Source organism: Stegodyphus dumicola, chromosome X2, assembly GCF_044657685.1.
Source record: "Stegodyphus dumicola isolate Sdum_Otavi_A_Nest chromosome X2, ASM4465768v1".
Classification (NCBI taxonomy): domain Eukaryota; kingdom Metazoa; phylum Arthropoda; class Arachnida; order Araneae; family Eresidae; genus Stegodyphus; species Stegodyphus dumicola.
Window position 1 is genome coordinate 45,074,218 of NC_140781.1, and position 12,549 is coordinate 45,086,766.

Below are 12,549 nucleotides of genomic sequence, written 5' to 3' on the forward strand. Positions count from 1 at the left end.
TTGCTAGATGTCTGGGTTAGAGCGATGCTGACATTCGATGATGCTGGTAGGAATGGGGGAAACATGGTTATACAGAGCGTCTAGAAGGTAGTGGTCAACCAAGAGCAATGATAGAACATGATAACAAAGTGATTGTCCGATTGGCACTCACAGACCCTGATGAGTCCTTATCAATAATACGGCATACAGCTAGGATGCCTGTGATTGCAATGATGTTCAATAAGCAACTTGGTGAATGGAGTGTTGAGATCATGAAAGCCATTGTGCTAACTGCTCCCATCATTGGACACTGCCAGGTACGTTTTCAGTGGAGTCAGGTGCATTTGACTCGGAATCTCATGGACTGGAGTAGAATTGTTTTCAGTTTAAGAGTCCTGCTTCAAATTCAGCCCGATAACCTGTGAAGACCTGTCTGGAGATGTGTAGGACAGCAGTGGGTACTTGCCTTTCACACTTGATGACCAGGAGTGATGGTATGGAGATCCATTTCATTTGATACCTCGAGCCTTTTAGTTGTCATCCATGACACCTTAACAGCTTGCTGCTTCATCGATGAGATTCTATGCCCCACAAGTGCTGCCTATCCTTTGATGGACCTCTGTGACATTTTAACAGGATAATGCCTGGCTGCACACAACATGCCTTTCTGTTGTGTGATTCTCTAACGTGTCTGGCTAGCACGATCACCAGATTTCTCTCCATTAGAGCATGTTTGAGTTCTGATGAGTAGCCATTTCAGATTATCAGCACTGATCTAATTTGCTATTTGGAATGTGTATGGCAAGCAATATCCTAGAACATCCCCAACTCTGCATGTCAAATCAGCCAGTCAACTAACAGCTTGCCCCGGGGCAATTCTTAATCACAAAATTTTTACAGTTTTTGATATTTGTAATTTCATATGTATTGGTATAAACAAAAACATTCAAGCTTTATTGTAGAAACATTGAAGCTTTATTGTAGAAACATTAAAGATGAATGTAAGAAAGATCTAATATAAAAAGGAATAAAATTTCTAATCCAGGTTAGGTATTCTAAACATATGTATGAGAAGTAAATTACATTAAATGCAAAAGTGGTGGCAGTGGTTTTTTTTTCTTTTTCCTTTTGTAGCTGTATTTCTGGAATAAAACAGTTCCTATTCAATTGTGCCATTGTTAGCATTTCATTTTCAGTGCATGTACATAACATGTAATTTTCATTCCGTTCAGATAACTCCTTCTTGGGTGTTGCTTTTTATGTTATAGATTTATACATGAAGCTGTATAATCAGTAGAAACTTAATGTGTTCCAATTCTGTAGGTAAATGTTCATCTAGATACAACAGGACCTGAATCTGAAATTTTGAAAGATATGTTGAGAACAACTGGTGCTGAAGTCATTAGGCAAAAACTGAGTGAATATGTTACTTGCTTGAGAGAAGGTATGTATCACTTCCTGATTCTATAGTATTGTAGCTGACCAAAAAAGTATAATTTTCTATAATTTCCTCTATTCATTCTGATGTTTTGGCTGTACAGAGGGACACTTGACGCCTCTTAATTTTTTAACTTGAACAATGGAAAAAAAAAACATAGGTTCTCTCTTAGTTTAAAGAGCATCTGGCGTTTAATGTATAGGATTACTAATGGAAATCTGAAAATATTACAGAACAAGTAGAACAAACAAACAATTTTACACACTAATTTATTTTATGTCTTGCATTTATTTATTCAAAATAACCCTATGTAAAATTATTCCATGATATGAGAAATAAGGTACATAATTTGTCTTTATTGATAGATGTAAATACAGATATTTCTAATATTATGATGGGGGGATTTCAATGTAGACAAATTAAATGAAAAGGCATTTGATTTTATGAAATATTTTAATCACCATGGCCAGTTACTTGGCACCATGGTAATATGGTGCTAAGTAACTATCCACTTGGCAATTCATTTATAGATTTAACTTTTAGTAGGAATATAACCACAGACACCTTAAATCTTTTCTGAAATCATCTTAAATCTCGCTGATAAGTATCCACGAGCATCAACCCAAGATTTGTGTTACAGAAAGTTGATGCTGCTTTCTTCACAACAAAGTAAATAGTGTCAATGGTTTTGATTAAGTTTTCTCATAGTATCGTCAGTTACATTCTTTTTGAAAACATTTCTTTTGTTTGTTGCACATTGTCATATTGTTTATTTCGTTCCGATTCTTTGCCTCGATCACCTCAATTTTTCTCTTTCCAAACACATGAATGTTTTTGGTGAAATATACCAAAGACCACTCCAAAACACTGACTCTCTGTGTGCGACTGTCTGCCTGATGAGCTTGCCACTTAGTAAAATAAAATATAGAAAATGCTACCCAAATATACTGACTGTTTACCAAACAGCCTTGCCACTGACACATGGTTGTGCATGCACATAGAGCTTTGATGTCACTAAAATGTCGCTATTTTGATGCATTTCTTTGCATATACCCATTGTGGATTTTTTTTCCCTTTGTGTGTGTTTGCTGATATGCTTTTTCCTCTGTCTAACGACTAATTTAGATTGATTGTAACATTTGTAGTTTAGAAGATGATAAGCATTTGTGCACACCCCAAATAGGAATTTATTTTTTGCTTTCTCATTCATCTGATATGGAGGAATGTAATCCTACAATAAAAAATACTGAGGGACTGCAGAGTCCTACAGTGCGAGTACATACAATCCACCACCTCAAGCTCTTTTTAATTGTAGTATATTGCATATATCAAGTAAATATTTTAAAGTTGCTTGTCGAGTTATTATTATGGGAGGATATTCTCTTTTGTTGCTACAAAAAGTGGAATCCAGATTTGTGGCTTTTATGTTTATATTGATCCAAGGTTGGCTGCTGAGTTTTTCTTCAGATTTGAGTCTTATGTTGAAAAGTGTTGACTCCTGTGAAAAGTGAAATTTTCAGTTGTCAGTTGAAGAGCCCAACTCGAATTCTGGCTGGGATTTCTTGGTTAATACTAACCATTTTGTTACATAACACTTTGAAAATAAACAACCTGTTGAAAAAAGCTGGAGTTATTATAATGAAAGGAAACTTATTCTATAGGGGGAAAAATACAAATTTAAGTTAAAAAGAAACTTACTGCTGCAAACATAGGTTTATATTTCTTGCATGTAATTCATGACTAGTATTCAATAGTTTGTCAGCTAATCAATGTAGTTAGTGTAATTGATATTGATTGTGATTGAGCAAAACTTTTGTTTTATTTAACCCTTTATTTGGCATGGTTGCTTAGAAGCAACATGTTTTCATTGGCTTTTAATGAAGATTTGCCAGTTAAGGGTTAAACTGAACTACTGAACTCAATATATAAGGTGGGCTCATAAAGAAACCAGGCAATTCCTTGTAGATGATAAAGAGATTGCTAAGTAAACTTATCTCCTTCAAAATAATTGCCAGAAGAGTAAAGTTTTTCTAATGTTTCTTTAGGTAATTGTAACATTGTTTATAGGCATGGAAACCAAACATTATATAAATAAGCGTAGCATTTGATTCAATATCTGAGATATTTTCAAAACTCTTAGCTTTTGTGGCCATCGTATGCTTCAGGAAAAGGGGAAAAATCAGCTGGTGACATGTCGAGGGTATATGCTATTTGATTTATCAGTGCAGTTAAATGCTTAGCAATATATTATTGTACAGACAGTGCTATATGGGGCCTAGCATTGGGGTGTAAAAGAAACCGTAGCTCAGAATAAAAAAATTTCCTTTCTAACTTGCATTATCTTGTTTCTTAATTGAAGGAAAGCACTTTCTTGTAATAATTGATAGATTCTCAGGGACAAATTCATGGTGAATAAGTCCTTTGTAATCCAGAAATGCAATCAGCATCACCTAGTTTTGATATCCATGCTTTTTTTTATGTGCCTTTGTTTAAGGTTAAGGAATGCGAAGAAACTTCAGCATTCAAAGCGAGTGAACCTACAGCATGCTTATTTATCAGTAGAAACTAGTTTTATATTATTCTGATGTAAATAGATTATTAAATAAATTATAAATCTTAACATTTTTTATATATCATGCTTTAAGACTTTAGATATCTGAGCTTATTTTTCATGCTTAATAAAAATTTTCACCTGGGGTTCAATGATTATTTATTTTAATCTTATTTTATTTTCTATAGTTTTGATAAATTTTGCAACATTTCGTAACACAAAAATTTTAAACTTTCGAACTGCAAACAAAACATTGTGTATCATTTTTCATTTATATGTAAACATGAAAACTGAATAAAAAGAGCATTTTACAAGAACCAACTTTTTCTTATAGACTTTTTTAAATAGTATATAATAGTCTTCAGTTTAGCAATAAAATAAAAGAACTACCATTTTCAGTTATTACATTTATTTTTAAAACAAAATTTAGTGCAAAAGATCTTTTATAATAAACTAAATATTAAAAAGGAATAGTTCATCATTTATTTATCGATATAAATACATTAAAATTAAAATTTTTATTGATAATTTTTAATGTCAGTATTGTTTTAAATTAAACGTCAGTAATGTTATGTAAGTAATTCTGTTATTAAAATAACTATTAAACCTGCAGTGATCCATATTCTTATAGAATAAAGTCTTAATGCCAAAGATCTGTTTTTAAACTTTCATAGAGGGCTCACCAGCAGCCGAGCAGTAAAGTCACTGAACACTGGTAGTTCAGTCCGAGGTTCGAATCCTGCGAACGGGCTGGCTGTATGGGCATTTTCGTGGTTTTCCCCATATGTAATGTATATATGAGCCAGTTTCCCCGGAGGCATCCCTGCCCTTAGGCAGATAGCCCTCGAGGCTTTGCTATAATCACACACACACACACACACATAAACTTTCATAGAAAATCATTTTACTTTAGTTTTGCTGACGACTGCCTTTATTAAATAATTTTTTAATTAAGATATGAATTCTTACTATTCTGTATTACTGTTTAGCAAAGTCTGGATACGTTCACATTAGAATTTATGAACATAATAATTTCTGAGCTCCCCAGATTGAAAGTTTTGCCTGTAACTATGTGTGAGTTTTGATTCTTTTGGGCCACTTGTCTGTATCCCTAAGGAATTGTAAAGGGGAAAAAATAGTAATTCTCTGAAAATCTAATAGATATAACTTTTTCAAAGCACCACACTGCAGAATTCTGAATCAAATTTTGAATTTTGCAAGGTAGTTGGCCAACATCTCGTTACCGAAGTGCACATGGTAGAGCCTGTATCATATATGGGAAGTGTAATGATTACATCACGACACTGAACACAAGTAAGACATTGTACTGTTTCTGGAACAACCCATGAATTGCCCAAAAAAACTCTAATGTAACGCCTCCAAGTGCATAAAAATCATGCTATATACCAAGATTTTAGGTCAATAATTGCAGTACAACCACTTCTCTTGCAGCAGTGGTGACTAGCAATAACTTTTGACTCATCAACAAGTTGCCCTCATCCCAAAGCTGCCAAAGAAGGGATGCACTCCTTGTGCTCCCTTCTTTGGTCACTAAGATGTAAGGCCTTGTTCTCGAAGGCCACACACCAATACACAAGTAAGGAACAACTCTTAAACAATATGTTTCTTGTGTTGGACATAATGAGGCTGAAATACATACCACTTTACAAACATACGAAAGGTCACAGTAATGCGGATATATATCACAGATTACCTGGAAAGCTATGTTGAGTGTAATCACTACAGGCCTTTAAAATTAGAACCATCAGGGTTATCCCAGACACCAATACATGGCCTTTGCATTGAAACACACGCTCTTTGATTTATTTGGTCTACTACTTGAGGTACTGTGGGAAAGCATGGATTTTCTTTTTGAAGATTGCAATAGAAAATAGGAGAAGCTTTTTTTTGCTTTAACTACTGCTGTGTCAGAGAAATTGCAGTTATTCTAATTGAAGAAGTTTCCTTGAGACGTATTGCCTCAAAAGGTAATCAGCCATAATGAAAACTCAGTTTGTTAGCATTGTCATGCAGCTAGTATATTTTCCCCTGAACATTGGAAAATTCTTTATTGCAGTATATAACCTTCAAGCAAATCCTGTAGAATGAATGAACAGGGATCTAGAACCTAGATTGGCCATTGTTGGGAAATAATTGCTCTTTTGGGCAGAAAAATCTACCAACAATTCATTTTGCAATGAATAATTATATATGCAAAACCACAGGCTAAACATATGCATTCCTCCTATTGGAAATAGAGCTATGTACACTGGACAATATTTCATCTGCCATTAGGAATATGATTTCTGAATAGAATTTTATGGCAAAAATTACTTGATATTTGAAAAAATTTGTCATCAGTCAACCAGGTAAAGGAACTGGCTTCAAAGAAGTAAAACCATTGGAACTAGTATGCTGATAAAAGTCAGATTTAATATCATTGTTGGCAATAGATTGCTAGTATACTTTGTCCTTATAAATCCTTTTCACTGAGTAGCAATATTTATTGTAGGTACACAATTTTGTTATAAGTAATGACATATAGTCTACGAGAAGATAGAACAGTTGCCTAGTTACGGATAACATTTGCAGTACAGTTGCAGTATAATTTGCATCATAGTCCTTCCACGTTTTGATTAATCACAATTAGTAATCAGAATATGCAAAAAATTTGTCAGTTCAAAAAAATAATTCAGTCTAAATTCCAAAAATCTAAGAGATTAAAAGTCCTTCCACTAACTGTGATGACAGTTTTTGGTTCATTGGTGTTGTAGGGAAATATTGATCAAACAAGGAAATTTTCCTCTGTTCAAATCCTTTCCAACTGATTCAGATATCTACAAAGCGAAAATTTCCTGAGCATGACGTATCATCTCTCCATACTTCTGGCTTCATGTTTTTAACATTTCAAGCATCGGAATATAAATCTTCATATTGACTTCCTACTTTTAAGTATCCAGAATATTTGAATAACTACCAAAACTACCAGTTGAAACACTACCAAAACATTGGCAGAAAAACCTGAGATTTGGATTACGATTACAACCTGCACTAAAGGTACTGAACTGCTTTCATGTATTTTTCCTAACTTTATTAAGAGCATTTTTTTTTTTTGGCAGAAAACTTTCATTACATCCAGACACATCTTCTTTACACTTTCAGTTCTCCAATTTTGTTTACATTCTTACTGTTATGTGTGTTGTTAATGACTCTAAGCATTGATGTTTTCATTCTTAAAATTGTGTATGTCAAAGAAGCCTGTTATCCGTGAATTCATGTCGCTATCTCAGTTTAATATTGAACTTTTTCTTTTCAGCTGTTATTTCCTTTTCATTTCAACTGGATTTTAGGTATGCCACATACCTTCAGCCAGTGTCAACCTGCATGGGCCCTCCCACTATTTGGATTTTATTAATTTTCTGACAGAACATCCACTAGAGGGTAACTCTGCAAGATTTTTGTTTCCTTGAACATTGTGCCAGTCTTCAGTTTTTATCAGTTTTCATATTTCTTTAAGCATTTTGTTCACAAATGTCCTGCAAATCTCATTATTCTTGATCCAAAAAAGAGCTATTGTAGAATCAGTCCAACGGTATTCTTTTGAAATCTCAATTTCAAGTATTTTTTTACAAATGAAGTTAATGTAGTTCCTCGGTGGGATTGTGCATTCTTTCAACAGAGCTACTCTGGTCGCTTTTCAAATAAAATAAGAATTTTATATGTGGCTTGGTGTTGGTTCCTACAAGACATGGCTGAATGTTGCTAAAACAATCAACTTCATTAACACAACTCATTCATAAAAATGCTAAAGTTACCATACAATACTCAAAATTTGTGGTGTCAGCTGATGATGTGGGGAGCTATGATGAAACCTGTGATGTCTGTTGGCAGCATGCACAGCTGAACATAAGACAACCACAAAAACTATAGATGCATAATGAATTCTTCATGTCATGGGTGAAAGTGTGTAGGTTGTATGATGGGCTCTATCTAATGTCTGGGAATCTTCACGAAAGGCAATAAAGGTAGCTTGCTCACTCATTTCAAAACTTTCTGTTTAATATCGTCTGGGAGTTCAGCATCCCAACTGGATTTTTTTCTCCCGGGTCTTTTGTAAGCTTAATTCTGGAAGATGGGTGAAAGGGTAACTTTGGAAGCTGGGTCAGCTGCCTATTGACTTGAACACACAGATAGCATCTGGCCACTGGGAGCTCTCTTAATTCTGTATTTCTAATGTCGCAATATAGAGCTTGTTCATTTATCCCATAATATTCCTATTCTCTTTTTAAAAGGCACTTTTGCTAAACAGTCATTTAGAATAGAAAATTTTTTATTTGTACGTGATGCATCAATACGATCATTTGTTGGTTCAACAGTTGGAATTCTCGAAAGTAATTCTTTTTAAAATTATTCAGTGACATTTTGTACCTTTTTTGTTGCTTTTTGAGCTAATACCTCCAAACACAAATTTTCTTTTCATTGAGCAGTCACTCCCATTTGGTTGATGGAAGATTTAAGAATGTACAACCACTTTGATTCTGTGTCAAATAAAGCTCTCAGTTCTTCTCTTCCCATTTGCTTCAGTGGGCCCAATCAGATTGTAGAACTTCTGTTTTACTTTGATTAGAAAACATTACACTTTTATCAGTGTGAGGAGTCAATTAATTTTACCAACATTAGACAGTTCAGGACATAATATAGCACATATGTTCGTTGATTGAGGACAAATGTATTCACAGTGTACTTTAAAGAAAATAACTTCCTTAAATAAATTTCACGGGCACATTGTTTTCTTTAATTTCATAATTTTTTGTGTAAGTTAGGAAAATTATTTAAAAGGGATAAATATTGGTTTTGAAAAGTGCTAGCAATACATTAGGTGTGATGCCATTGTTACATAAAGTACTTTCATTCGCCAGTGAGATGGTATGATCAGTTAATTTCCTATTTGTACTGTTGACTAATAAGTTAAAATGAGAAAGTCTTACGCCAACAATACGTATATTGAAACTTGCAATTGCTAAAAGGGTAGTTGAAAGATCTGCTTAGCTGCAAATCAGTTCCAGCAAGTTTTGTCCATACATTTTGATAGTCCTACTGTTAGCTGCAAACAGCTCAAGCTTAGACACAATTCTTTTTTCCTGATGGTGATGGTAAAATAACTGATATTTCTGCTCCAGTGTCAATTTGAAAATGGGTTCTGATGCATTGTCATGAATATATAGAGGATTCAGCTCGACCCCTTGACTTTTGGTCATCAATTAAAGCTGGGGATTCAGTTTTCCTGTTTTGAACCCTGATATTTGCATGGTGGTGTGCACTTGTAAGCTCTTTTGCCAAAGCATTGGTTATTTAGTCAGTTATTTGGGTCACTGTTATTTTTGGACAATTTCTTGAATTTGATCTGTGTCTTTGTAGACTAGAATTTGTATGTCTACTCGTTCTGCTATCTGCAGTGCTGTTTGATATTTGGTTGCTTAAGTCATGTGGGCAATATTGTTATCAGATGGTGAAGCAATGCAAGCTACTTGGGGTGGATTGGGATTTAATTTCCATATTTTGTCAGTCATTGTATATAGTTAGAACAAATCGTCAGTGTTTATAGACGAAATGATGCACATATTAAGTGGTAGTTGTTGCATCCACAATGTTTTCAAAAATTAATCTGGCACTTGCTCAGCTGCCGCGTTATGCATTTTAAAGAGAAGTTGGGATGGTTTCTTATAACCCAATTCTGATTTGGTCAGAAGTGTCTGGGTTTTGTTTCAGAATTGGCAAAAATTTCAGTAAGCCCCTTTTTAATGGCTGGATAATTGCTGTTATCTGAAGGTTTGGTAAGAAAAATGAGCAGTTTATGACAGTGTCCCTGTTTCAGTAGAACTGACTACATAATATTTTGTTTGATCAACCATAATTCAAGCATTCTGGAGTTGTTCTTGAGTCTCAACAAACCATATTTTGGGTTTGGGTTTCTAAAAAGAAGGAATTTTTAGACTTACCCTGGGAATTGTAGACATTTATTTGCAATCAGTCAATCACAAACATGGCCAGTAGTATATAGGTTCGTTGATTAAGGACAAATGTACACAGTTTACTGTAAAGAACAAACGTCTTTAAATAAATTTATTAATGAGAATATAGGAATAAAATGAATGATAACAAACAGGCCCGCGCCGGCAATAGGTGCACAATGGCGCTGAGTCAAAAGGGCAACGGGCAGTCATTGAAAGAAGTAGTTTGTCTCACTGCCTGTCTGAAGTGGAAAATTCTTGTCTTATTTGAATGCCCTCTGTCGAGGTTTCTTTGGTAATTTCAATAGTAGCTGAGACGATGGACAATTGCTAGTAACGTCAGCTTGGATATTCCCTGTTTTTTTGAAAAAACTGAGTAATTTTTAATTTCTTGTTTATTAATCCTCACACTTTCTTTTCCTTCATTAAATTAAAGTAGAAAATAAATATTATATTAACTATTACGTAAAACACTTCTTAAAACACTAAGAAAGTCACTGTTTGAAATATTTTACCTTACTTTTCAAAAACTGAGTATATCTTAAACCATTGCTGTGAAAAGATATGAACTATTAGATCAATACTAAATAATTCAAGGAGGTGGGGTAATCGGAAAATGGCAATTTTTAATTTCAGAATATCTTGTATATTTTTACTTCACTTCAAATCTCAAATAGGTATTAGGTATATTTTAAATTTAGTGGTAGTCTGTAAATATGTCAAACCTTTCTTCTCGAAAGATAATAATTTTTAGTTTAATAAATAAATGTTTCATGTAAAAAAAAAATTCGAGTAATTATGTTCAAATCGTCGTTTTTCTGAAAAATTTCTGAAAAGCTAACCTAAGTTTAACATAATATGTACCTGCACTTAGCTTTTTTATGTAGAATAACAATAACAACAAGTAGTAAAAAAAAATCGCAAAAAAGAAGAAGTTGCACAAATTACTACGATTGTAAGAGTGGACACAAAATAAGGATTAAGCAATTAGTCGAATGCGACTACGGCACGGACATCTTACATATATGCATTGGCATCACATATTTTTGTTCACATATATTTACAGAATCAGCTAACTTATGTCCCAAACTGCAAAAAAAGCATTAACTGATAAAAATCAAAGCAATATAAATACTCTAGAGTGCGTTTAGTTTGTTATTTCGCTTCGCTTACAGTGCTTTTATAACATAAATACACTGGTGTGCAAAAATTAAGGACGAGACGGTTTTTTCAGTACAAAAGCTTTCGAAATCAACACATTTAATACCGTAAGATCCCCAATACGTAAGGACATGAGTAATGTAAGCAACACTTACTAAAAGAGAAATCAGAGGGATAAAAAGAAGCTTTATTGAAAAAGTAGCATGGAGCGCAATGCGACTGAAGGCCGAAACATCCCTGTGATGGGTGTCCAGCAAGAAACATCCGGTCTTTAATAGGGGATATGATATCCCCTGACTGCTAGGCAGGTTTCATAGCGTCTGCCGATGCTGAGAATGAGGGTGTCAATGAGTTGTTGAGGCATTGCTGCCCATTCGTCTTGCAGTGCCAATCAAAGCTCCGGAATCGTTACTGGTGGTAAGGTACGAGCTGCCAAGCATCTGCCTAGAAAATCCCATACGTGCTCGATGGAATTGAGATCCGGAGATTGTGCCGGATAATCCATACGTTCAATATCTTCACTCTCTAAGAGCTGTTCGGCAGCTACTGTGCGATGACATGGTTCATTGTAGTCCATGAAAAGGAACTGCGGACCCATAGCGCCTCTAAAAATACGCACAAATGGAAGAAGAATCTCGTTACAATAACGGGTCCCCTTGCCTGAACTTGCGTCGAAGATGTGAAGGTCTGTACGACTACCAAGCATGATGCCTCCCCAAACGAGAACACCGCCACCTCCATACCTGTCCCTTTCAATGATGTTCGAGGGATGATTGCGGCTTCCCTGCTCTCTCCAGATGAGTATGCGATGAGAATCGCTACTCAGACTGAATCTGCTCTCATCTGTAAAGAGTACTCGTCCCCATTCATTGTCTCTCCAATTCCGGTGTTCCCGGCACCACAGAAAACGCCTTCTCCGATGAACAGGCGTTAGAGGTACACACCGTACAGGGCATCGTGCAAACAGACCACCACCGTGCAGTCTTCTGGCCACGGTAAAACGCGATATCGGTCGTCCAGTCGCCTGTGTCTAGCGATTTCTCCCGCTGTCTGCCGCCTGTTACTTCTGGCCTGTAAGGCAATATACCGGTCATCTGCGGGTGTGGTTCCTCGTGGACCACCACTATTAAACCCCTAATAGCTGTTCCTGTAGTTTGAAATTGTCTCCAAAGTCATGAAACGATGCTGTGAGCAATTCCGAACCCTGCAGCCACACTTGTCGCACTGCAGCCTTCCTCCAACTTCCCAATGATTCGACCTCGGGTAAAAGCATCCAGATGTCGTTTAACAGATTGATTATTCACCATTTCTCGCTGAGGCAGCAACTCGGTGTGATTTTAACTGCTATACTGCGTGCAATCTCTTTGCCAGAAAAACTGATCTTACACCAACAACATGCTTTATACTAC

General features: G+C 35.3%; 1 protein-coding gene across 2 annotated transcripts in view; it reads left to right on the top strand.

The window, feature by feature from the left end:
* The window catches only part of LOC118204135 (activator of 90 kDa heat shock protein ATPase homolog 1-like), a 90,350-nt gene that overhangs the window by 51,808 nt on the left and 25,993 nt on the right, over positions 1 to 12,549 (top strand). For both annotated transcript variants that reach the window (XM_085809970.1, XM_085809971.1), the window contains exon 5: positions 1,303 to 1,423. In XM_085809970.1, the coding sequence (XP_085666096.1) occupies positions 1,303 to 1,423 (121 nt within the window). The remainder of the gene's footprint in view (positions 1 to 1,302; positions 1,424 to 12,549) is intronic.